The sequence below is a fragment of the Rattus norvegicus genome, chromosome 8 (genome assembly GCF_036323735.1).
Source record: "Rattus norvegicus strain BN/NHsdMcwi chromosome 8, GRCr8, whole genome shotgun sequence".
In the NCBI taxonomy this organism is placed as follows: domain Eukaryota; kingdom Metazoa; phylum Chordata; class Mammalia; order Rodentia; family Muridae; genus Rattus; species Rattus norvegicus.
Genome location: NC_086026.1, coordinates 53987747 through 54013507, shown reverse-complemented (window position 1 = coordinate 54013507; position 25761 = coordinate 53987747). Strand labels below are relative to the sequence as shown.

Sequence of the window (25761 nt, the reverse complement as noted above, 5' to 3'; positions counted from 1 at the left end):
GAGGGAGGGGCTTGTGAATGGGTTACCTAGTGCCTTCCCAGCTCCCTTCTGTAAGATGGACTCGCTCAGCCAACTCCTTTGTCTGGAGTGTCCTCCTTCAGTAAGCGGTGACGGTTGTCCAGCACCCCAGCTTCTATCCTGGATAGAAGGGCTGTGTTACTGTGTGCCTATCTCATTTAATAGAAGGTTACAACGTAGTGGTTTTCAAACAGACTACAATAAAATGAAAGCATATGGGTACCTTCCCTCTCTGCTCCACCTTAAAGCTGAAACAGGGTTTGTTAATTCCATGGGAGGTGGGGTGCGGGAGTGGTGAGGGTTCAGTTGGGAAATACTGAAAACCAGCCAGCCAGGTCATCAACCCTGTCTGCTGAACCAGATTGGAAGGCACCACTCTGTACTTGAGGCGGGCCGGAACAGAACCTCCTCCATTCACAGCATCTGCCAGCTACAGGCTCTACCCTGTTCCCACCATCTTCCTCCATCTACCCACTGAGTTACTGGTTGGGACTTTGGAGCTAAGCATCATGGGGACTCCAAATGATCAGGCAGTGCTGCAGGCCATCCTCAACCCTAATACCCCCTTTGGAGATGTTGTTGGATTGGACCTGGAAGAAACAGAGGAGGGAGATGAAGGTAAGTCCTTGACGTTGGCGTCTACCCCTCTGTAGGCTATCTGGCAGGCCCCTGATAATTCCTACGGGACATGGTGAAGCCGGACCCCTCATTCTATCTTTACAGGTTATTTCAGAGACTGAAGTCTGAGAGGTCCTCTGAATTTCAGTGTGTGGATCAGGTGTTGGCAGGAGTGGATCTGCCAAAGGGAAGCCAGAGTTTCTGTCATTCAGTCCCATACCTCTAAGTCTACCACTAAGATCTTCCGTGATCCAAGCTTATCTGTGCTGGCTTAAGTCAGACACTGAAATCTTTGACAGGATGTCATACCCACCCTCTCCACAGCAAGGATGGATCCTGGCATAGCAGGCAGAGTTTCATTTGTAGCGCACTATTATAAGCTAGACACTGAGCTAGCTAGGGGGGCAGCATAGTCCGTTGCCTGATAATGAAGATGGTTGGAGCTTTGCTTCTGCAGGAGTGAAGCCTGAACCTTACCGAAGCTTTAGAGTGAAAATCGAAAAATGGATCTGGAGTAATTTTCATGATCTGGGGTGGCCTTTGTGTCAGAGTGTGTGTAAAGCAAAATGAGGAGAAGCCAGAAAGCAAAAGGAAAAGGTTCAGATCTAAGCTCGACACCCTGGGGCTGAGGTCCAGAGCAAGTCACCAGTGTACAAGTCGCTGAGCTTCTCTTGGCCAAGAACTGCCCAGTGCTCCTTTCTCAGGTCTCTTAGCCATGTTAGTTCCCAGTTTTACTGACCTCAGCTATTATCCCCGACTCTGAAAGTTAACCTCACTATGACCCACACCCAGTCAGCTCATTCAGGTGTCATAAAGCCAAAGCCCAAAGTGGGTTTCCATTTTTCCCGTACCATGCACGTGTTCCCCACCTTGTTTCCTCCCTGGTGCAGATGGAGTTTTCCCTCAAGCACAGTTGGAGCAATCCAAGGCCCTGGAGTTGCAGGGAGTGAGGGCAGCAGAAGCTGGGGACCTCCACACAGCCCTGGAGAGGTTTGGCAAAGCCATTAGCCTGCTACCTGAGAGAGCCTCTGCGTACAACAACCGTGCCCAAGCGAGGCGGCTCCAGGGGGATGTAGCAGGTAAGGGGAAGACACCAGAGATACTCCACAGAAAGGACACCCTCCCATGAAGGACTGAGATGAGTTGGCTGTGGGTGGAGAGCTGAGGAACAGAGACACTAAACTCCCTGACACCCATGTTCTTACCTATAAAATCCAAGACAGTAGGGGTTCTGCTAGCTTCATGAGACTATATGAGAATCAAGAGTCTGCATTCTGCTCGTGGATTTAAGGGAACATTTAATAAGAGCCTTCTAGGCAGCGGTAGGCTTGAAGTGGAGGGCATGAGAATAAAACATTTATATAGCAGTTGTGCACTCAACTAGGCTGTAGTAACAATCCTCATGACCCCCCCCCCTCGCAAGGATATATATTGTCATTCTGTTTTGGAGATGAAGAAAAGGAACCGTACAGAGGTTGAGTAGCTCCCTCATTATCCTCCACACAAGAAGTGGCTGAGCTACACTATGAACACAGGTGGTGGGGCTCTAGATCCCATGAAGCTGTCCTCCAGAGAGCTCATAATTAGGTGACAGTAGCCAGATGTGAGAGGAGGCAGCTCAGGGACGTGTTCCTGAAGGGCAAGTTCTGAAAGCTGAGCAAGGAGTCGATACAGCCTCTAGGGACCTAGAAAGAATGCACGAGCCTGGGAAGCTTCAGATCTCCAGGCTGGAGGGAGCAGTCCCTGTGGAAGGGTGGAAAGATGAGCCTTTCGAAGGTGGACGGAAACCCAGGGGTGACAAACCACAAGTGTCAGATGTGTCAGTGGTTGCCACTTGGGGATTTGGCCTGGGCAGGGAAGGTAACTGGATCAAATCTGATGTATTCGGTTTCTGTGGCTAGAATGGGATTATAGGATAGAGGGTACAGTCGTAGGAGTTGGAGCCCAGGCGGATGTGAAAGCTTAAGCAGAGGCCTGATAGTGAAACGGGTCCTAGATATGACTAGTTGGTGGGGTGTTCCTACAACCTAAACTAGAGGATTTGGACTCCATCCTAACAACAGTAGGAGGTAGCCCAAGAACTCTTTTTGGAGGCTTGTCTGCCAGGGGTTGTTGGTGACAACCTACAGATGGAAAGCCCAAAGACGCAGAGGTAACACCACTCGGAAAGGCTTGGATTTCCGCAGACTCGCTGTGAAGCGGGAAACTGAGCTGCTCCCAGAGCTGTCCCGTCTGCAGTATGGACGGTAGGGAGCATAGCACTACTGTGTTTCCTGAACTAGAACCACCAAGGAAAGCTCAGCCTTTCCCCACGATGGTGCTGAGCAATGCAGGGGCCCTAGCAGCCCCTTTAGGAGACCAGAGAATATGAACTGAGGCAGGGTCCAAAGAAAGCAGCTGGTGAACTTAACAGAAACCTTAAGCTGGCTGCCTGAGGTTCCAGGATGAGTTCTGAGACTCAAGTACGTTCCTCTGAGAATCACAAAAATAAAACAGTGCAGCCAGCTCCGGCTCCATGACCTCCTGCCAATGAAATAAGATACAGAGTAACGAAGACCGTGGAGATAATGAAGAAGAAAATGAGGAAAACGCGGCTTTCATAGCCCGCGTTGGCAAAGAGGAGAGTGCCTGTAACAGTTGTGTAGCTAATGGTATTTTTTTTTTAACTCTAGGATTCAGAGTGGAGCACCAAGCACACAGTAGATGCTAGGCTTCACTTGTGTGAGCCACAGCTATTTGGCGGTTGGCAGATTCAGTAACACAATAACCAAATCCTCTATACAACATTCAGGTTTGGAAACAAGAGCCATGGACTTTGATCTCAGTTCTGCCCTTGGGCGGCCCCCAAGCCTGTTCAAGCAACCCTTCATCTCAGTGTCAGAAATGATCCCTGGTTGTTTAAAAATCTGCCGCACGAAGGCGGGTTCTGAAAGGCGGGGATGGGCTGCTTCGCAGGTGGGCTGGGGCTCGGTTGCCCACACCCGGCTGACCCGCGCTCTCTCCCCGTCGGCCCTCAGGCGCCCTAGAGGACTTGGAGCGCGCGGTGACGTTGAGCGGCGGCCGGGGTCGCGCCGCCCGCCAGAGCTTCGTGCAGCGCGGGCTGCTGGCACGATTTCAGGGTCGGGACGACGATGCCCGCAGAGACTTCGAGCAGGCGGCGAGACTGGGCAGCTCGTTCGCACGGCGCCAGTTGGTGCTGCTCAATCCGTACGCCGCGCTGTGCAATCGCATGCTGGCCGACATGATGGGGCAGCTGAGCGCGCCCAGTAACGGGCGCTGAGCGCGGCTCGCTAGATGATGAAGGGGGGACCCTGACCCAACCAGAACCCAATAAAACTTCCGGGACGCTCTGACTGCGTCTGCTCTGTGTCCGCCTGCTTACTTACTAGTCTCACGGTGGGGACCGTAGCGTGGGAGGGACAGGGCGGGGCTGGAGCGGATACCTGCGCTTGTTCGGCCAGCGATTGGTCCTGCCTGGCGCGGGCCCCGCCCTTGCAGCGTACTGCGGCGCTCAGCGACTTGAGCAATTGCTGGGGCTCTGCTCCAGGAGGGAGCCAGGTGAGCTGCCTGGAAAGCTGGATGCTCCAATGACCCCCGGGTCCGCGACGCTCTCTTGCTAGGCCCAATTCCATGTTGAACAGTTGAGATTGGAAAAGGGGTGCACGGCGAGATATGGGAGGGAGAGCCAAGGCCAGCAAGAAGTGAACCGGGTCAAGAGAAGGACGATCCTCTGGGGGGAAGGGGAAAGGGAACGGCCCGCGCTCGCGCCTGTTTGTCTGTCTTCTGTCTGTCTTGTCTGTCTGTCTTGTCTGTCTGCCTGCCTGCCTGCCTGCCTGCCTGCCTGCCTGCCTGCCTGCCTGCCTGTGGTCATCTACTGTCAGTGCTGGCCTCTGTGCCCACACAGTGTCGTAGTGTGCCCATAGGTCTCTTCCTTTGGGTCTTTCTGATTGTGCCTATTTGTGCCCGTGTCCTGGCCACTGTGGACCAGTCTACATCAGTGCACGGTAAATTACTGCAGGAATTGCTAGGCCTACATGGTTGGTACCCTTCTCTCAGCAGCCTGGAGGCCAGTCCCTGATCACCATGGAGTTGCCTCTAAGCCAAGCTACGCTCCGGCATACTCTGCTGCTCCTGCCTGCCCTCTTAAGTTCAGGTACACCCCTGTTCATCCGTTGACTAAACATTTAAGGGTCCAGAGCCCTTCTTTGCCCTCCTTGGTTGCATCTCCTCTCAAGATCCCTACTCCAGGCTCCAGGGCTGGGTTCTCCTATCCCCATTTCCCTACCATAAGTCCTGGTGGGAGAAACCAGCTGCCCTGTCTCTTGGCCTGCTGCCTTTCTGTAACTGGACCTCACCCTGGTCTCTCCAAGCCCCTCCCAGAGGCTGCCTGCTGTGTTCCAGGTCAAGGAGAGCTGGCGCCACAAATTGATGGTCAGACCTGGGCTGAGAGAGCACTTAGGGAAAATGAGCACCATGCTTTCACCTGTCGGGTTGCAGGGGGTTCTGCCACTCCCCGATTAGCCTGGTACCTGGATGGACAGCTACAGAAGGCTACCACCTCGCGACTCCTGAGTGTGGGCGGGGACGCCTTCTCTGGAGGTACCAGCACTTTCACTGTCACTGCCCAGCGCTCCCAACATGAGCTTAACTGCTCCCTGCAGGACCCAGGGAGTGGCCGGCCAGCCAATGCCTCTGTCATTCTCAATGTGCAATGTAAGTATCCCTGAGGTGGGCAGAGGAGAGGCATTCCTGGACCCCAAGCAGAACTTTTTTTGGGTTTTATATCTTCTGTTTTGAGACAGTCTTACTACATCACCTAGGTTGGCCTCAAACTTGTGAATCTCCTGCCTCAGCCTCTTGAGTGCTGAGGTTACTCGTATGTGTGACACATTTAACTTTGACAGGACATTCATAAACACTTTATGAGGGAATTTCTATTTTCATCCCTACTTTACAAATGAGAAACTGAGACACAAACAGGTTAAGCAGTCTGCCCAGTGTCATACACAATTAAGAACTAGGTCCAGGATACAAATCTAGACCCTTTCAGACTTTTTTCAAGGGTGACTTTGAGGGCTGGAGAGATGGCTCCGTGGTTAAGAGCACTGACTGCTCCTCCAGAGGTCCTGAGTTCAATTCCCAGCAACCACATGGTGGTTCACACTCATCTGTAATGAGATCTGATGCCTTCTTCTGGTGTGTCTGAAGATAGCTACAATGTACTCATACATGAAATAAAGAAATCTTTTTTTTTAAAGTTTACTTTGAACTTCTAATCTTCTTGCTTCTACCTTCCTAATGCAGAGATCATAGGGTTATGCCATATGAGGACCAAACCCAGGACCTGGCACATGATAGGCAAGCACTCTACCACCTGAGCTATGAGCTATATCCCCAGCCCAGGTTTTTAAATTTTAAGACAGCCTTATTACGTATCTAAGAGTGGTCCCAAACTGGAAATCCCCCTGCCTCTGCTTCCACTGAGCCACATCCTCAGTAGCTTTCTATTCTTTTTTCTTTTTCTGGTTTTTCAAGACAGGGTTTCTCTATTAACTGCCCTGGCTGTCCTGGAACTTTTGTAGACCCAGAAGCTTTGTAGACCTTGAACTCACAGTGGTCCTCATGCCTGTGACTCTTGAGTGCTGGGATTAAAGGTGTGCACCACCACTGCCCAGCAAAGTCTTTTTAAACTTATATTTTGTATTTTTATTTACTTTTTGAATGTAGGTGTGCTCCGTCTGCATGTACACCTGCCTGCCAGAAGAGGGCATCAGAACTCTTTATAGATGGTCATGAGCCACCATGTGGTGGCTGGGAATTGAACTCAGGACCAGTCAGTTTAATTCAGGAATTGAACTCAGGAGCAGCCAGTGTTCTTAACTGCTGAGCCATCTCACCAGCCCATGGCTGTCTACACTTCCTCACTGTGAATTGATGCTGTACCAGCAGACCCTGCTGTCTGTTCCTTGATGTTCTTTCTGAGGAGAGGTCCAGGCCCTTGTTCCCATCCATATGTGGGAAGAAAGGGCCAGCGTAGGAGGCTGTAATGAAAGCAGACTATTCTTTGCTCTGCTCTAGTCAAACCAGAGATTGCCCAGGTTGGAGCCAAGTACCAGGAAGCTCAGGGCCCAGGCCTTCTGGTTGTCCTGTTTGCCCTGGTACGGGCCAACCCACCTGCCAATGTCACCTGGATTGACCAGGATGGGCCAGTGACTGTCAATGCCTCTGACTTCCTGGTGCTGGATGCCCAGAACTATCCCTGGCTCACCAACCACACTGTGCAGCTGCAGCTCCGAAGCCTGGCACACAACCTCTCGGTGGTGGCCACCAACGATGTGGGTGTCACCAGTGCCTCACTTCCAGCTCCAGGTGAGCAACCAGCGTGACAAACCCTCAGGTAGGCGCGGGGGTCCTGGAATGGGAAGGGAAGGCTTGTTGCCCTGTGGGTAGATCCCGTGAATGAGAGTAGTTGGATTTGTGGCATGTCAGGGTGGGGTGCTGCTCATGTGGAAACTAACAAGTGGACAATCTTCAGGGCTCCTGGCCACACGGATAGAAGTGCCACTGCTGGGCATCGTTGTGGCTGGAGGACTTGCCTTTGGCACTCTAGTGGGATTCAGTACCTTGGTGGCCTGCCTGGTCTGCAGGAAAGAGAAGAAAACAAAAGGTAGGGCCAGAGGCAGTGGAGGCCAGGGGTGGGGAAGAGGAACAGTGAAGTGAAGAGGGTGAGCAGCAGGCAGAGGTGGGCAGAGCACTTGCAGGGGGAGACTGCATGCCTTGCAGGAGGCAGGGATGGATGCTGCATGCCTTGCAGGAGGCGGCACCGGAAAGGGATCTCTGGTCCCAGGGCCAGGAATGAGCATTTGATAGACTCTTGGCTCAGGGGTCTTGAGTCAGTCTGAAAGGGCAGGGGGCAGAGCCCAGGATGGGAGGTCACACTGACTCTGTGACATGGTTTCTTTGTCCTCAGGCCCCTCCCGGCGTCCTTCTCTGATATCTAGGTAACACTTCCTGGGGCTGGGCAGATGGGCTAATCTAAAATACAAGCCACTGGATTTTAAAGTAAAGGGCAGTTGGCAACCTGGGATTTCTAGGTTGCCTGGATTGAGCCTCAAAGCAGGCTATAATCTGCTGGTACCAGGGTCTATCTTAGCTTTTGTCCATCCTGTAGTGACTCCAATAACCTGAAACTGAATAATGTGCGCCTGCCCCGGGAGAACATGTCCCTCCCATCCAACCTTCAGCTCAATGACCTCACTCCGGATATCAGAGGTACGCCAGGCCCAGAGACACCCTGTTTCTTAGGGGGACATGTCCCATTAGGCAAAACCCTGTCCTGGGCACCACTCCCTTTGTCACCTGCAGGGAAAGCAACAGAGCGGCCAATGGCTCAGCATAGCAGCCGTCCAGAGCTTCTAGAAGCGGAGCCTGGTGGCCTCCTCACCAGCCGAGGTACTGAGCAGAGACCTCTTGTTCCCTCCACCTCCTCTCTCCACCCCCGTGCTCCTGAGTGCTGGCAGCAGAAAGGGCTTCCCCAAGCTCCAGAGAATGAGGGTTGCTAATCCCCTGGCATCTCTGACCCACAGGTTTCATCCGTCTCCCAATGTTGGGCTACATCTACCGTGTGTCCAGCGTAAGCAGTGATGAGATTTGGCTCTGAGCTTGAGAGTGAGGCAGATGGCCCAGGTGGTCTGTGGACTCCCCAGAGTGACCACCCCTTCTTGAAGCATCTTCTTCAAGCTTCCCTCTGCCTGGCCCTGTTGTGACCATGAAGAAACCATGTCACTGCCGTCTGGCCTGCCTGGCAAGGATACCTGTGGGTCATGCATGTGTATGTCATTGCACTCTAACCTGCAAGACATGGGTACCCTTGGCAAGGCCACGGGTCAGAACTAAGCCCCTTGCACTCACTCAGTTTGGGGCCCTGCATGTGATAACCTGGTCCAGGCAGACGGAACTCTGGCCAGGTGTGTTTAGATGTCACCCGACACCTAAAAGACGGGCCTATTTATTATACGTCCCACGCCAGTATCCACTGCACCTTGTGTGCAGAGAGATGCCTATGCAGGGGACCCCGCACAACTCAGATGACAGCCTTCCTTTGCTATGCAGCCTTGTTCCCTCAGGGAAAACATAGCCCCTGCTATTGTATAGAACCAAATTGCCCTTTGCTCAGGAACCAGCCCCTCACCCAGGGACCTGGCCAAGCACAAATTCGTCCCTTTTGCTGCAACATATCTTTCTACTCTTCTATCCCCACTTCCTCTTGGTCATCATAGGTCATACCCTAGACCTTCTTCACTGAGTATTAGACCTCCATTGGCTGGGGCCCATGGGTGCAGCCTTTGGTGTTAGCACAAGATGAGCAAGAAGAGGTGACAGGAGGGCTGGCTCCCAAGACAGCATGTAGCAATGTATCATTTTGTACAGTGTCCTCATATTAAGCACATTCTCCAGGAGCGAGGAGGGCCCAGGGCCTTCTTGGGTTCCCCATCTTTGGCCTTCAGCAATTCACTGTGAGTGTTCTGAGCACTCAGGGTTGGTGGTTTCCTCTCTGCATGTCTCTTCCCACCATGCAGCCACATTCCTGACCAAACCTGGCTGCCACATCCTATTCTTCCAGGGATGGTCACAGTGGGTATAGAACCCAACAGCGCCAGAAGCTTTAGGGGAACAGAGGGAGCAGGAGCCCACACAGCTCTAAAGAGCTAAGAATACTTTTAAAAAAGCAACATGAAAATGGCAAACAGGGGTTGGGGATTTAGCTCAGTGGTAGAGCGCTTGCCTAGCAAGCGCAAGGCCCTGGGTTCAGTCCCCAGCTCTGGAAAAAAAAAAAAAAAAAAAGAAAGAAAATGGCAAACAGCAGAGTATGGAGTCTATTTTCCTTTCTTCATATCTTGTTTGGTAATTTTTCTTGTGTTACTGGTGAGTACTGTGCTGCACACACAGTAAATTCCTTTGACCAAAAAAGTGTTTGTTCATTTCTTCAAGTTTTACTTGTGTTTGCTTTTTGAGACTCATGTAGTCTAGGCTAGCCTTGAATTCAGTATTGGACAGAGACAATGTGATCTTCTGATCCTCCTGCCTCCACTTCTCAAGTGCTGGGATTTAGCCATGTACTACCACCCTGTGTTTTCCAAGTGTGTTTTAAAATGAACCCCACTTCCTCTATGGGGCCTGGTTGCCACATGTGCTCTGCCAGTGCATAAACGGTAGCCTTTTTTCTTTTCTTTTTTTCTCTCTTTTCTCTCTCTCTCTCGCTCTCTCTCTCTCTTTTTTTTTTTTTTGGACAAAGTAGCAAGGGTATAATGTCCAATACAGAAAAAAAATTTTATGGATCCCTTCAGGAATTTCCATGTCACAACATCCTTGTGTAGCCAGTCTTCTCTGTATTAACTGAGTTTTCTTTCTTTTTTAAAGATTATTTATTTCATGTATGTGAGTACACGGTCACTGTCTTCAGACACACCAGAAGAGGGAATCAGATCCCATTACAGATGGTTGAGAGCCACCATATGGTTGCTGGGACTTGAACTCAGGACCTCTGGAAGAGCAGTCAGTGCTCTTAACCGCTGAGCCATCTCTCCAGTCCTTGGATGAGTTTTCAATTATACAGCAAGCACCTGGTTACCCACCAGGAGCAGCAGGATGTTAGTCTAATGTGGACCATTAATGGCCATAAGAGCTGTAGCTAAGGTAGCCTGCTCCCTGGAAACCTAATGGAGCATCCGAGCTATCACAGCATCCTTCCACTCCTCATGAGGCAAATTCTAACACTAATAGTAAGAAAGCAGAGCCCCTGGCCTAGTGTCAGAATGAGGCAGCAACACAGCCTCAGGGCTGATGTGATCACCGCTGGTTTGAGTTTGAAGACATGAGTCTGTGTGTGTTGGTCTGGCTGACAGTGGAGCCTTTCCTCCAATCCACTGTGGCCCCACTTTCTCCTGGTTAGTACATGGTTCCATTACTCATTCCGTTGTTTAAGCCCAAAATATCTCATCCTTGGTTCTACGTCTATTAGCATGTCTCTCAGAGAGGAGGGAATACTGAAGGATCAAACACAGGGGTCTTGCTGGGTTTCCCTCCCCAGCATCTTAGCAATAGAGCACACTCTTTGGGACTGGTCTTATTTCTCCATATTTGTCCTGGAGTCAATTAAGCCTGTTCAGTGAGGTCCCCATAAAAATTCCAAGGGCAGGGTCAGAACTTCCACATAGACAAAGGAAAATCCCTCATTCTTGTGCTGCTGGATTCCAATTCTCAGCCTGCATTTGTCTGTCATGGGAGGTGAGAAGGTGGGAGAGGAAGCCACAACCTTGCTCAAAGTCCCTGCAGTGGGGGGTGAGGCTCTGCAACCCTCCTTTGCTCTCAGCACTGGGCCACAGCCACCTCCTAGATACTAACCTTTAAACTGCCATACACCAGTGTGTGCATGTGTGCATGCGTGTGCGTGCATACGTGCGTGTGTGCGTTCATGCAAGTGCATGTGGTTTACAGAAGACAAGTGTTGGTGGTTCTCTCCTTCCACCACGTGAGTTCCAGGGACTGGACTCAGGTGGTCAGGCTGTGTGGTAAGCACACTTTGCCTGCTATGCCATCTTGCCAGCTCCTTCCCCATACTTTTGTATACTGTTGTGTTAATGTCCTTTGTTAAAAACATCTAGAATGGGGCTGGAGAGATGACTTAGTGGTTAAGAGCACTGGCTGCTCTTCCAGAGGTCCTGAGTTCACATGGTGGCTCACAACCATTGGTAATGGGATCTGATGCCCTCTTCTGGTGTGTCTGAAGACAGTGCACTCATATATAAACCTTAAAAAAACCAAAAACCTAAAATGGTTTCAGGTTTCCTGGCTGGAGACCTGTTGATAACACTCCGAAATATTTCCTGAATCTGTCCTGCACTTCTACCCCACTTAAGCAGCGCCTCCAAACACTACCACAGCCATGCTACCTGGAGCCATACGCTCTTGCCTGTGCTTCTCACAACCAATAGTAAGTTAGGAGTTCCCACAACCTGCTCCTCAGATTCAACATATCACAGAACCGGAGAAACACTTTTCCCAATTTCTCATAAAAGATGTTCAAATGGGGTTGGGGATTTAGCTCAGTGGTAGAGCGCTTGCCTAGGAAGCGCAAGGCCCTGGGTTCGGTCCCCAGCTCCAAAAAAAAAAAAAAAAAAAAAAAAAAAGATGTTCAAAGGATGCAGGTGAAGAGGAGAAGAGTGGGCATGGAGGCTCAGGCTCGTGGTGTAACCCCAGCATCCAGGAGGCAAAGGAAGAGGATAATGAGCTCATGCTAGCCTGAGCTTCACAGTGATTGTAGACCAGTCTGGGCTGTACAGAGAACCAGTCTAAAATAAGGTTATTTTAAAATTCACAAAGTGTGTAAGAAGATGCATGACATCTTTGGGAACCTCTCTGCATCTGACTATCTGACCTTTTAAGTTTCCATGGAGACATCACACAAGGAACAGTTGAAACCTGAACCACTATGCTGGCATGTGACTAGGCAAAAATGCTCTGACCTAATGCCATGGATTGGGTGGGATGCTCAGGGAGGTCTGGAAACTACTCAGTATTGCTTCCTTGCTAGTAAGGAGCAAGCCCCCATCTAAATGAGGGTCTTGGTCTACTATCCAAGTGGGTCAAAGGCTTTAAGAATAAGAAGGGTTTGGCTGAATACGCCGGTAGGCCTAGTGCCTGGGAGGTAGAGGTGGAGGCCCGAAGATCAGGTCTTCAAGACCAGCCTGCACAGACAGTTCAAAACCAAGCTGGGCTACATGAGATGATGTCTCACAACTCCAACAAAAGTAAAAGAATGTAAGACTGTTAAGAGCAGATATCCATGATTGCCTTGGGGAAGAGATTCGGGGTTGTGGGCTATTTGGGGAGAAAGCGAGGTTAAAGGAGGGCAGATGGTCAGAGACAGAAGGACATGCTTCTCAGAGGCAGAGGCAGGCTTGATGTGAGGCCCCAACCAATCCTACTCACTCTAGAAATCATCAGGGCAATGGGAGAGTAATGAGCCAGGAGCCATGGGTGAAAACCAATATATATTCCATCATAACCTGACAGAACAGTCTGTGTGTCTCTGGAAGTTCTGAGGCTCTCGGAGTCCCAGTTCTTCCAACTCAGCTGCCCACAGCAGTGTGGACACATCCTTCCTCGGGAAAGGCAAAGGGAGGCAGGTGTAGCCCAGGTGTGCCCTGCTCTCAAAGACAAGGCAGCAGGACTTGTGTGGCCAGGGCCCAACTGTGGAGCAGGGAGATGTTAAGCTGCCAACAGAGACCATGTTCACCTGACTTTGAAGCACAGCCCCAAGAGGAGGCTCAGAGGAAACTCAGTGTCTCCGCATCTCCAGCCTGGGAGGCAGAGTTGGATGGAGGAGTGAATGTTTTCTTGCCTTCAGCAAGAGCTTTAAAATGCTGCAAGAAAGGAGAGAGAACATGTTTGCAATATGCTGACTGCTCATTTTAACAGAGACGACCACTTTAAAGCCCCTTTAAGCTAAACTGAGCATGTTGGCACAGGCCTGTCACCACAGCAGTTGAGAGGTTGAGGCAGAAGGATCACTGTGAATCTAAAGCTAGCTTGGGCTACACCATGATTTCGAGGTCAATCTGGGCCAGAGTGAGACATGTCTCAAAACAAAACAACCATTTCATCTTTCTCCTAGGTTTGCTTCCAAATTCATACATTAGTTTCACCTTTGAAAGAAACAGCCATGTGCCCTTCTCCTTCAAAGCAAAGCTGCTTGACTGAGCGGATCCTCACTGAGCTCCATCTTCTTCTCTCACTTCCCCACCCCAGCCTTCTCTGCTGCTCACTTAATCATGGGAAGGGAAGGGTAACAGTGCCCAGATGAGAACAACCCCAGCAGGGCCCTGGACAGTTTCGGGGAAGCCGCTGCTTGTCTTACCTGGGAATTCTTGAATTCTGAGTAGAGGGAAAAGAGCAGGTGGAGGGACTGAATCCGGCTCTTGTAGAAAGGAATGTCCAGGATGGCTGCAACACACAAGCGTGTGCAGGGATGGAAACCAACACGCTCTGGCACTGGGGCCCCTCTGTTTAGGATGCCAGTCCCCTCCCAAGTGGGACATGTTATTTGGGGGTTTGATGCTCAGTCCCAATGCCACCCTAGAGGCTGTAAAGAGCACAGCTGGCTTCCAGTGAAGACTGTAAACCAAGACACTACAGTGCACGGAGCAGGAAACCCTTCCAAAGGCCTAGAACACAGCTGCCAGAGGCAGGGCTGGAGAGGATGGGGGAGAAGCTTACCACAGATCATGTCAATGTACTCAGCCAGGCTGCAATCGATCTCGACAGTGGGCAGACTCACCTGGTGGGAACATAGGATGATCCACCATCAAAAGGCTCAATATAGGCCCTTGAATCCCAGCACTCAGGATAGATAGATCTCTATGAGTTCCAGGATAGCCTGGTCTACATAGTAAGTTTCAGACCATCTGGGGCTACATTGAGAGTCTGTCACAAACAAACAAATAAAAGGACTGGAAAGATGGCTTAACCATTAAAAATATATACTGCTACCAGTGAGTAAAACATCTGTCTTGCAAGTCTTATAGCCTGAGTTCAATCCCAGAGGTGGAAAGAGAGACCAACTCCACAGTTTCCTTTGACCTCCACATGTACACCATGGCGTGTCTGCACTCGCCCCACAATTACAATTAATACTGTGGAAATGGCCACACTACTGGACACAGTATACAGATGCAATGCATTCCCCATCAAAATTCCAGTAGCAGTCTTCACACAACCAGGACAGACATTTCTAAAGTTCATGTGGGAATATAAAGACCAGAGAGTCAAAGTAGTCAAGGTAGTCCTAAGGAAAAGAGCACAGTCAGAGGTGTCACATTACCTTACCTCAAACTATACCACAGAGCCACAGTGACAACACTAGCACAGTACTGCCAATACAACAGTGTAGACCAAAAGGTACAGGAAGTGCACACCGGCAAGGAACCTGTGAAGTAACTAGTGCTGACAAAACCAAATCCACTTGTAAAGAGTGACATTAGGTCCACACTTCTCACTCTGCACAAAAATCAGCCCAAATTCATCTCCTTGATGGCTAAGGAAAGCAAAGGAAAACTACTTTGCTTCTATCTCACACAAGTCCAAGCGGCTAGTGTTCAAGGAAACAGATGACAACAACCACTGGCAGGGATGAGGGAAAGAGGAACCTTATTCACGGCTGAGAACGTAAACTGCTAACCGCCACGCTGGGAATCTACATGAACACTTCTCAGAAACCTACAACTAGAATGTCCGAACATGACTCAGCCCCGCCCCTCCTGGGCACATGCACAAAGGATGCATGTCTCCTCACAGAGCAAGAAAAGGACACGGTCTACATGTCCATCAACAGACGAATGGATAATGAAATGGACACCTATAGACAACAGAATTCCACTTAGCCATGAAGATGGAATTAAATTCACACAAACCAGAGAGACAAACAGCAATACGATCACCACATGCGGTCTCCAGCTGTTCATGTCTGCATGTGGGGTAAGAAGCGGGAAAGGAGCTTAGGGGAGAGTGGGAGAGATGGCAGTAGCCTGGGGCATAGGCTACAAACAGGGAGGCAGTGAGGGAGGCCTGGGAAAGGGTCAGCAGGTATGAACGTGTGGACAGGCCATGATGGAAGCTGTCAGTTTGAATGGTACCGAAGAGGAGGAGGAAAATTCTGGGTTTGCTTGGGTGTGGAGGCTCATCCTGTAATCCCAGCCCTCAGAGGCTGAAGCAGGAGGATTGCCATGAGTTGGAGGCCAACTTGGGCTATACAGAGAGTTCTAGTTTAGGATACTCAGTGAGAGCTTCTCTCTGAAACAAAAACAAACAATGGTCTCTCACTTTTCTCTCACTACGGAGGGAAGCTCAGCTGGTAAAGCACCTGCCTAATATGCAGGAAGCCCTTAGACTGCTCTCCAGGAAATAGATGTTGTTGGACAAAAAGATAGATAGACGAGCAGACAAAAATAATAGATAGATGAATGGGTAAAATTTAAATATCTTGGCAATAAAAACTGAGACATCAATTTCTTAGACAAAAATAAACATCACCTCTAGACAAAGTAGTATCTAAAGCAGTGACACGGGTGTACATGCTTATCAACATGCCTGCTCCATACCACATCCCAGTGACACGGGTGTACATGCTTATCAAACATGCCTGCTCTGTACCACGTCCCGGAAGCATTATTGAAATACACGAGAACTGGAAAGTACCCAAATGTTCATCGTAGATCATGTCACCTATACACAAATTAAAGGATGGTATACAGTCCATTTATGAAAATGGATAAACAAGACATAGAACAAGGTAGATGAATCTCCCATCACGCAGAGAAGAGGACGACACAGAGTGTGCTTCGAGGGCTGAAACTCTGATCAGCTCAGTGGTAGAGCACTTGCCTACCGTGTGTGAGGTCCTAGGTTCAATCTCCACTACTGGGGATGGGCAGGGGGAAGAGCTGTTTAGATTTAGAGAAATTATAAAAACAGGACAATGGTGACTTTGGGAGGAGAGAGAAGATTTCTGGAAGGCTGGCAGTGTGCTGTTTACCAATCTAATGTGCTGGTTATGTAAGGATGTTCAGTTGGCAAAGTGACCAAGCTTTCTGATACACAAATAGCTATCACGGGTTCTAGTTCCATTAAAGGTCAGAGTGAAAACACAGGAAGAGAGGAACACTGGGCCTGGACAGTGCCATATTTCCTCCCACTCCTTCCCTCACCTTTCCCAGGAGCTCTTCAAACTCAGGGGACCACTCCTGCATCAGAGTGTCAATGTCAGGCATGGGCCTAAAAGCGGAGAGGAGAATATGAAGTGCAATCATGGAACAATGACATTAGCCACCTCTAAACCAGGCACTCAGTCCAAAGCACCAGGGTTTCAGGAGCACCCTGACCGGAAACTAAGTTTACCAGGCATGGTTTGAAGCAGAGAACTCTCATGTTTGCCCCTGCCATCTGCCAGCGGCTGCCAACTTTCCTACTTTACATGAAGTACAGTGTAAATGTTAATTTTTTTTAAGGACCTTGGGTTGATCCAGTTTATCCCCAGGTTTTGACCTTTCCTCAGGAGCAAAGGGTCACAAATGGTGACACTTACTATAAATTACAGTGGTGAAGCCATGTCTCTGCCAGGTACTGTCATGCAGGAGGCAGAGAAGCAGGAGGTCAGCCAAGACTACATAGTGACCTGTAGTTATTGTCACCTGGTGTAGTGCACAGTCGCAGGGGGCTTGGAACGGTGTAACTCAGAGATGCTCTCAATCCAGGTGTCAATGGCTTTGGGATTCTTTTCTGCATCCTCTAGGCTCTTTACTTTCATATGTTGCTAGAAAAATAAGGAGAACCATGATTAGACACATTATAATGAAATGCAAATCAACCCATAATAACTGTTGGTTGTTCGGGGTTTGTGTGTGTGGGTTACTGTTTTATGTCAGGTTGACACAGCTGATGTCATCTGGGAAGAGGGGGCTGCAGCTGAGGAACTGGCCTCACTAATCTGCCCTGTGGGCAGGTTTGTGGGGCATTTTCTGGGTTGATGATTGAAGCCCTAGTACACTGTGGGCTCTGCCAGCCCTTAGCAGGTGGTCTTGGTGTCCAAGGACAAGACAGGAAGAGGAGCCAGCAGGCAGCACTCCTTCATGGTTCTGCTTCAATTCCTGACCTGCCTTCCTTCAGGAAATGGACTTCAGTGACATGGGATGTGCAAGTCAAACAAACCCTTTCCTCCCCAAGTGATTTTGGTCATGATGTTTGTCATGGCAACAGAAAGCATACCAGGACAGTAATTTAAAACAACTAACCGGAAAAGTGCTGTTTGCTGGACTTTCCCAGCACTTTGAAGGCAGAGGTAGGTGGAGTCAGTGAGTTTGAGGTCACCCTGGTATATAGTGAGTTCCAGGGAAACCAAGGCTACATAGACAGACCTTATCTCAAAAAGCTAGAAAAAAGAAAAAAAAAGAAAAGAAAAGAAAAAGAAGGAAAGGAAGGAAGGGAGGAAGGAAGGAAGGGAGGGAGGGAGGGAGGGAGGAAGGAAGGAAAGAAGGGAGGGAGGAAGGAAGGAAGGGAGGAAGGAAGGAGGGAGGGAGGGAGGGAGGGAGGGAGGGAGGGAGGGAGGGAGGGAGGGAGGGAGTTGTTAACTGGGCATAGTGATATGCACCTGCCACCTACAATCCCAGCACTTAGGAGGTAGAAGCAGGAAGATCAAGGCTAACCTGAGCTATCTGAGATCTTGTCTCAAAAATAAAGAAAACATAAAAACCTGGTGTAGGTGTGGGAAGGATGCGCGTGGTAACTGGGAGGCCAACCACAGTGAAATGCCATTTCCTATCTGTTCTAGATGCCCAGAATTTAAAAGGCCAGTCACAGTGCAGGTAAGGACTTAAGAGAAGTTTATATTCTCACTCATTGCTGGGGGACTGCTACCAATTCAAAAAACATTTTGGCAGTTCTTCAAAATGCTGACCAGAGTACTGAATGGCAATGGGATCCTCCCCTCCACACACATCCAAGAGAAATGACACAGACGCCACACTGACTTGGACTTGAATGCTCTAGTGACATCATTAACATTAACTGATGGGGCCAAATGCACTGTGGTTTATACAGAAATAGATTATCTCTTAGTTATGAGGGGGAATGAAGGTCGCTGAGGAGAGGACACCATCTCTAGGGCTTCTTTCTGGAGTGATGAGGCTTTGTAAGTTGTGATGAAGGGCTGGAGCTCAGCTCAGCGCTAGGGAATCTACCTAGCATGGAAAAGTATGGCTTTGACTCTGGCTACCATACTAACTGTAGAGGTAAGCACACAGCTCCATGAGTGTACCAAAAGCCGGTGAATCCTCTAATTTAAAAGAGTGACTCGTGCCTGGAGAGATGGCTTAGAGGTTAAGAGCACTGGCTGCTCTTTTAGAGGACCCAGGTTCCTAGCATCTCCCTTTTGGTTCCCATGGGTGCTGCATCCCTGAGATGCACAGGCATGCATGCAAGCAAAAATACTTATATACACAGTATGTAAACTGCATCTCAATAAAGCCATCACTAAAAACCCGGGCTGGTCTGAAGCCACACCCCCTTTAACAGGCAATGATCAACTGAACAGAGCAGTGGAGCCTCAGATCGAGGCCCTGCTCTGGAGCAGCGGCTCACCGTAATGTTATGCTGCTTGGAATTCTCTGTTAACCACAGGGAAAGCACGGTAGGGTCCGACTGCTTGGTAGACGGTTCATCTAAAACCAAGAGGCCCAGGTGGTCAGGCTTTCCATCAGGACGCGGCACCTGGTTCAGAGAAGGTTAGGATCAGTGAGAGGGAATGTGAGAGCCACAGCACAGCCATGGCTCTGTGTCCTGTCAGCTGCTGGCAATTATTTCCAGTAGGAAATTTCCAGTAGGACGCTAACAGTGAGAAGCATGCGTGACTATTCTACTAGACTAAGTGCTATTGAGGATGAGCTCACATGACATATGGAGCAGACAAATTCATGGTTTGTTAGGAGAGAAACGCAGAATACTGTATCACCTAACACAGTGAGTGGAATCTGGAGGAGGCGGCAAGGTTAAGAACTCCAATGCAATGAGCACTACTAAGGCAGTCAGAGAAACTAGAGGAATTTTCAGAATAGAGGAGCTGGGACAAACCCCAGGGGACTCGTTTTTAGGATGCACCATCTGTACCTTTAAAAATGCATCGATATCCCCAACAGCTGGGATAAAATCAGGAATGAAAGGTTTCAGTTTGTGGTCCAGATCAATCAACTGAGGTGTGTACCTGCAAGGGACAGTTGAGGGAAGAAGGAAGCAGTGAGAAAATGTCACTTGACTGGGTTAAAAAGCCCCAAAGGAGCTTGGTGCTGCTTCAGACTAGAGAGTGCAAAGGCTCACGCAAGGCAGGCGAGGTGTGTTCAGGCTCTCATGCTTACCGGCTAATGTACTCAAAGAGCTCCTTGATCTCAGCCGAGACTGGCAGATGCTCATAGTCCGCAGGATCATAGGCCCTGGGAAGGAGGCATGCAGATCAGAGTGGCCCTCGGGGAGCACAGCAGCAGGCCTGGCCAGCCTGTGTGGGATTTGACCAATAGGGATATGACCTCAAGCCTACCTTTCCCCTGCTACAGCCTATGTTCTGGTGGCCTACAAGGCAGTTTCGACACTGATTATAGTTGGCTGTGAAATATCTCTCACACAAAAGGAGAAAGTTGCAGGAAACCCATGCTTATTTTAAAAATGTGTATGGGTGTTTAGCCTACAAGTATGACTCTGCATTACATCTGTACCTTGTACCCAAGGAAGCCTGAAGAATGTGTCAGATCCCCTGGGATTGGAGTGACAGACAATTGTGAGCAGCCATATGGGTGCTGGGAATTGAACCCAGGTCTTCGGTAAGAACAACCAGTGCTCTTAACTGCTGAACCATCTCTCCAGGCTCCACAACTTTTAAAAACCTTTGAGTATGTATGTGCGCATGTGTGGTAAATGAATGTCATGTATGTACACGTGTGTGTAAGTGCACATAACAGTGCATGCACAGGGAGGTGAGGAAGACTCAGTGTATGAGAGAATAGATATGCGTACACAGGTCAGAGACAACTTGAGGGAACTGGTTCTCTCCTTCCACCACATGGGTCCCTCAGACGTGAGGCAGATGCCTTCACCCTTTAAGCCATCTGACCCAAGCCTTGGGTTTTTTTGAGACAGGGTCGTATTCAGCTCATGCTGGCCACAGGCCTGTAATACTTAGGTTTCAGCCTCCTGAATGTTGGGATTACAGGTCTGTGTCACCATGTCCATCATCACTACCACTGAGCTATATCCCCCACTGTAAATGGATGGTCTTCAGAACACATGTTGATTATAACCTATTGGAGTGAATTAGGACTCACTGTGACAATGGGGCTGCAACAGAGTAAGATGGGGTTTTTGTTGCTGTTGTTGTTGTTGTTGTTACTGTTGTTTTCTTAGCGTCACCCAAGAACCCTGCCTCAATGTGAGGCCTGAAGCTCCTCTCTCCTGTCCAGGAAGGACCTCAGCCTAAAACGGAAATGCTTGTATGCACGCGGTTTCCCCACTACATAGAAATGCTTTGGCATGTGTGCAAGTACACTTCATCTTTCCCACACTGGGGCTCCCTGAAAGGCAGGAGCGATGCCTAGGTTTTAGGTTAACCCAGCGCGTTTGCTGAGCCCACAAATGTTTCAGATAGTGTAAATGACATCGCAGGACAGATAGGCAGAGAAAAATGAAAACTAGTGCTGGACTCCTGAGAGAGGAGGAAAATCCTAAGTAGAGGGCATGAAAGGATGCTATGATCTACTCAGATACGTCCCTTCTACTGCCATCCTGAAGGACGTCCCCTTGGAACAGGGTCCTTCCTACCCTTCCAGGGGTGCTCCATGCTCCTCGTCGTCGTCATCGTCATCAGAGTCGGTCTCAGAGGAGTCATCGTCATCGTCGTCATCATTCTCACTGAAGCCTTGCTGAGGGGTCAGCTGTGAGGGCTTCTTCTTCTCCTGGGCAGGGAAGGGGAGGGGAGGCAGTTACAGAAGCCTCACTCTCTAAAATTTAGAAAAGGGTGGTGGGGCTGAGAAATGGCTCCTCAGTTAGGAGCAACCAATATCCATTGCAGCTTCCAAGTCCAGAGGCTCCCAACTGCCTGGCCCTCCAATTCCAGGGGTCCTCTGGACTCGGAGGGCACCTGCACTCACATTCACATAGCCACAGGCCCCATCTATATATAAGTAAGGATAAAATAAATCATAGAGGGCTGGGGAGATAGCTCAGTGGCTAAGAGCACAAACTGCTCTTGCAGAAGACTGGAATTTGGCTCCTCAAAGCCTCATAAGGCAGCTGACAGGCTCCCCTTCTAGAACTCCAGCTCAAGGGGATCTGATCTCTTCTGGCCTCCATGGGCACTTGCACTCACATGCAAAGATACACACACATAATTTTAAAAATTAAATATTAAATAAATTCTGGAAAAGGGTAACAACTCAAGATTATTTGGGGAGTAAGGAAAGATGAAGCTGGGAAGACAAACTTTATAGGCTCATAGTACTGAAAGACCGCAGAGAAACCTAGTATCTAATTTGCAAGAATGATCAAAGTAAGGGGCTGAAAAATATCAGCAGAATATAGTCCATAATCAATCATGTTTGCTTTGTGATACCCCCTTCATGGTGTGTCTGGTTTGTCCACAGTCCCCTTCTCTGTGAATTAAGCATAGTGACTATACATTCTAATTCAGAATAAGAGGCCCCTTTGTTCTGCACATTAGAGCCTAATTTGAGTTTCTGGCTGGCCATGCTCCACTCTATCCTCTCAGGTTTGTGAGAGAAGGCCTGGCCGTGTGCCCTTACACAGACAGTTGAAACAAGGTCTATAGCTTTGTCTCTGTGGTCGTAGCCTGTAGTGTGCCCTCCCTTAGGACCTGACAGATGGTCAACTGGCCTCCTTTTAAAGTAGCTTTCAGGGGCTAGAGGGATAGCTTAGCAGTTAAGAGCACTGGCTGTTCTTCCAGAGGTCCAGAATTCAATTCCCAGCAAGCACATGGAAGTTTACAACCATCTATAATGGAAACTGAAGCCCTCTTCTGGTGTGTCTGAAGACAGTGACAGTGTGTATACTCATATACATAAAATAAATAAATCTATTAAAAAAAAAACCAAACCAAAACCAAAATAAAAAAAAACCAAATGCAAATAAAAGATCTGTTTCTGAGGGCTACCATGGATGAAGCCCTGGGTTCAATTCCAACTGCCACATAAAATGGCAGCCCATACCAGTAATCCCTGAACTCTGGAGGTGGAGGTAGGAAGATTAGGAATTTAAAGCCAGTCTTAGTGACATGAGCTCTCCCGACCCCCCGCCAAAGACCTGGTTTTGGTCACCTGGTTTTCCTCTAATACTAGATAAAAGTATATTATGACTTGTAATATCTATGCTATTTCTAAGTAACAAATACAGAATTTATTTAGTACACTTTATTGGTATACTGGTATAACTGATAAGGACTTACCTTGCTCACATAGGAAGCAGATTTTAATCATATTTTTATTTATTTATGTGGAGAAGGTATGCACATGCCACAGTGTATGCATGGAAGACAGAATACAGCTTGCTGCAACTCTGCTTCTAGGATTGAGTCACAAAGATCCAATTCAGGTATCAAACTTGGTGAGCACTTTACATACTGAGCCATCTCGTCAGCCCAGACAGCATTGGCAAAAGGCAAATTCTGACTGTCAGACTGGCACGGTGGTACATGACTTTAATCTTAGCACTCAGGAGGCAGAGGCAGATGGAATAGATTTCTCCAAGTTAGTTTGAGGCTAGTCTTGTCTACATAGTGAGTTGGTCTGCTCGGGTTTTACAGAGACCTGTCTCAAAAACAAAAATATTGGCTGTTGAGCTAGGCAGTGGTGGTACTCACCTTTAACCCCAGCACTTGGGAGGCAGAGGCAGGTGGATGTCTGTGAATTCAAGGCAACTTGGTCCACAAAGTGAGTTCCAGGACAGCCAGGGTTACTACAAAAAGAAATCCTGTTTTGAAAATACACATATACATATAGAAAACAAAAAGAAAGACACTGGTGTCATAAAATATTGGTATCACAAGTGCTGGGTATAAAACCATGCCTAGGCTAATAATTCTAAAAACTTGCTTAGTATATGAATTTTTCCAAATTTCCTGCTTATCAAAACTAAGTTCTGAGACAGGACCTTTGAGACTCTGGGAGGGAATTAAGAATCTATATTTTGATTTTTACTATTTTATTGTATGTGTATGGGTGTTTTGCCTGCATGTGTGTCAGTGCACAGCCTTGGTGTCTGGTACCCAGAGAGGCCAGAGACAGCATTAGATTCCTTGCAACCAGAGTTTCCATGTGAGCTGCCATTTATGGGCTGGGAATTGAACCCAGAAGAGCAATCAGTGCTCTTAGCCCAAGGAATCTTAATTTAAAGAGCAATATAATATCCTAGCTGATTCTTATAACCAATAAAGTCTAAACCCAGTGCCGCATCTTAGATGGCGCTCCTGACGAAAGCCAGCTGTAAAGACCGTGTGTCAGGATGGGTGCCCCAGGAAATGTGAGACACTAGGTGACATGCTAGCTAGCACCTGACAGCAGATAATCACAGCAGGCTTCATTCCTGAGCTTCATTCCTGACAAGCCGATAACTCAGGACTCTACTCTTTTTTTTTTTTAAGATTTATTCATTTATTATATATAAGTACACTGTAGCTGTCAGACACACCAGAAGAGGGCATCACATCCCATTACAGATGGTTGTGAGCCACCATGTGGTTGCTGGGAATTGAACTCAGGACCTCTGGAACAGTAGTCAGGTGCTCTTAACCGCTGAGCCATCTCTCCAGCCCAGGACTCTACTCTTGAGTTCCCTCAGGAGCTCAGCGGTCCTCAGGCACTAGACGGACTCAGGGCCATCTCACACTGACCACACCAGAGCCCGAATCCCAAGGGAAGCAAGGGCCCAGCACACGCACCTTGTTGTCCTCCTCGTACTCATCACTGCTGTTATCAGCCATCACCTTGCTGGGAAGAGCGGCAGAAAAAGGAGGGCCTTAGAGGAAGAATTTTTTCATTAGTTAATGTTTAAATTATTGTGTAAAAAAAACAAAAGTTTATATTTTTTATTTAATTTACATATTTGTTTTTGGTTTTCCTTCCACCCCCCAACCTCCCTAGTTTTTTAAGACAGGGTTTCCCTGTATAGCCCTGGCTATCTTGGAATTCACTGTGTAGTCCAGGTTGGCCTCAAACTCACAGAGACAACATGTGAAGGAAATTTTTGGAAATCTTTTGTGCAATGTGTAGACATTTACCTGTCAATTTTTATTTTTGAAGCCTTAGCCAATGAGCTGAGGCAAGATTAGAAGGGGAGACATCTGGCAGAGATAGAGGAATTCTGGGAAAATAGTCAGGTGCAGAAGATTTTACCCCAGAAACACAAGGCAGTTGTATGAAACTGAGGACCAGATAACCAGTCATATGGCATGACTTAGAATAAAATAAACAGGTAATTAAGATATGAGCTAGTCAGGGACAGAGCTAGTCATTGGCCCAAGCATTTCTTTATACAGAAGTCTCAAAGTTGTTATTTCTGGGAACAAAGTGGACAGGTGGAAAAACACGAGGTTACAGATGATTTTTACCACACACGCCACACAGACACAAAGCAAGCTGGGTGTGTTGGCATGTTTTAGTCCTAGTACTAGGGAGGCAGAAGTAGACGGACCTGTGAACTCAAGACTAAGGCTACATGGTAAGACCCTATCTCAAAATAAAATAAATAAAACATTAGAGGAAAGCTAGGATATGGAATTCTCGTCATAGCTATGTCAATCAAGAAGTTGTTATAAACACTCCTCTGTAGTATCCAGACTAGATACTACACTTACCTATTAGTGCAACTATGAACAGAGATAGAACTGAATCAGGGGTAAAATGGCATGTGTGAATAGAGAAGGAACAGCTGCTGGGCTAATGGGCAGAGGGCTTGGGGTCAACTCCATCACCTGCATGAGGTGACTTACCCTCTCTGAGTGTCAGCATTTCCTCCTCTAAACGGGGTCAGGGACAGGACTGAGTGACAAAGCCTACCTGGAAGAAAGTGGTTTAGAGCCTGGCAAATAACAGCTGGCTGTGAATCTGGATTTGAGTCAGGGCATAAGAGCAAAGAGAATGTGTAGGAATAACAACATTCTGAAATCGAAAGCATAACCAGACGTTAAGATTAGCCAGCATGAGCCAGGGTTGGGGATTTAGCTCAGTGGTAGAGCGCCTGCCTACCGTGTGAAAACGTTAGATGCAAACTGAACATTTTTGACTTATTAAATTACCCAGATGAAACAAGTCCACAGCTGACAAGAGCATAAATTCACTAAGTCCCTGGACAGCACTCAGGAAACTGAGGCAAGGAGAGTACCACAAATTCAAGGCCAGCCTGAGCTACATGGTGAGTTCCAGTTAGTCCAGGCGCCACAGGATAAAACCCCATTTTCAAATAAGCAAATAAAACCCTATGTTGGAGTAAAGAAAACCTAGTGGCTCACTATTACACAAT

General features: G+C 48.4%; 3 protein-coding genes across 8 annotated transcripts in view; 2 read left to right on the top strand and 1 right to left on the bottom strand.

Annotated features, from left to right (window-relative positions):
- The first annotated feature begins 378 nt into the window (after positions 1-378).
- Ttc36 (tetratricopeptide repeat domain 36) lies at positions 379-3986 on the top strand. Its single transcript, NM_001005546.1, has 3 exons — positions 379-636; positions 1527-1715; positions 3654-3986. The coding sequence occupies exons 1-3, from the start codon at positions 528-530 to the stop codon at positions 3914-3916; spliced, it is 561 nt and encodes a 186-aa protein (NP_001005546.1). The 5' UTR covers positions 379-527; the 3' UTR covers positions 3917-3986.
- A 52-nt stretch (positions 3987-4038) lies between these two features.
- On the top strand, positions 4039-9601 carry Tmem25 (transmembrane protein 25). 3 transcript variants are annotated; one of them, XM_006242960.5, is made up of 9 exons: positions 4039-4194; positions 4696-4789; positions 5038-5349; positions 6715-7005; positions 7172-7303; positions 7607-7637; positions 7808-7908; positions 8002-8088; positions 8223-9386. In XM_006242960.5, exons 2-9 carry the CDS (start codon positions 4720-4722, stop codon positions 8294-8296), a joined length of 1098 nt encoding a protein of 365 aa, XP_006243022.1. In that variant the 5' UTR covers positions 4039-4194; positions 4696-4719; the 3' UTR covers positions 8297-9386. The 3 variants fall into 3 exon arrangements, with proteins under 3 accessions (XP_006243022.1, XP_006243021.1, NP_001102998.1); XM_006242959.5 differs by having other exon boundaries at positions 4060-4194; positions 4693-4789; NM_001109528.1 differs by having other exon boundaries at positions 4183-4294; positions 8223-9601.
- Positions 9602-12670: 3069 nt separating this feature from the next.
- Positions 12671-25761, bottom strand: part of Ift46 (intraflagellar transport 46) — a 25753-nt gene continuing 12662 nt past the window's right edge. For 3 of the 4 annotated variants that reach the window (XM_039081057.2, XM_006242930.5, XM_017595553.3), the window contains 10 exons: positions 24182-24258; positions 21052-21185; positions 19599-19673; positions 19354-19447; positions 18829-18957; positions 16884-17005; positions 16401-16467; positions 13915-13975; positions 13556-13641; positions 12671-13061 (listed from right to left, as the gene is read on the bottom strand). In XM_039081057.2, the coding sequence (XP_038936985.1) occupies positions 12966-13061; positions 13556-13641; positions 13915-13975; positions 16401-16467; positions 16884-17005; positions 18829-18957; positions 19354-19447; positions 19599-19673; positions 21052-21185; positions 24182-24223 (906 nt within the window). In that variant the 5' untranslated portion in view covers positions 24224-24258 and the 3' untranslated portion in view covers positions 12671-12965. The remainder of the gene's footprint in view (positions 13062-13555; positions 13642-13914; positions 13976-16400; positions 16468-16883; positions 17006-18828; positions 18958-19353; positions 19448-19598; positions 19674-21051; positions 21186-24181; positions 24259-25761) is intronic. The other variant, NM_001024760.1, reaches the window with a different exon arrangement.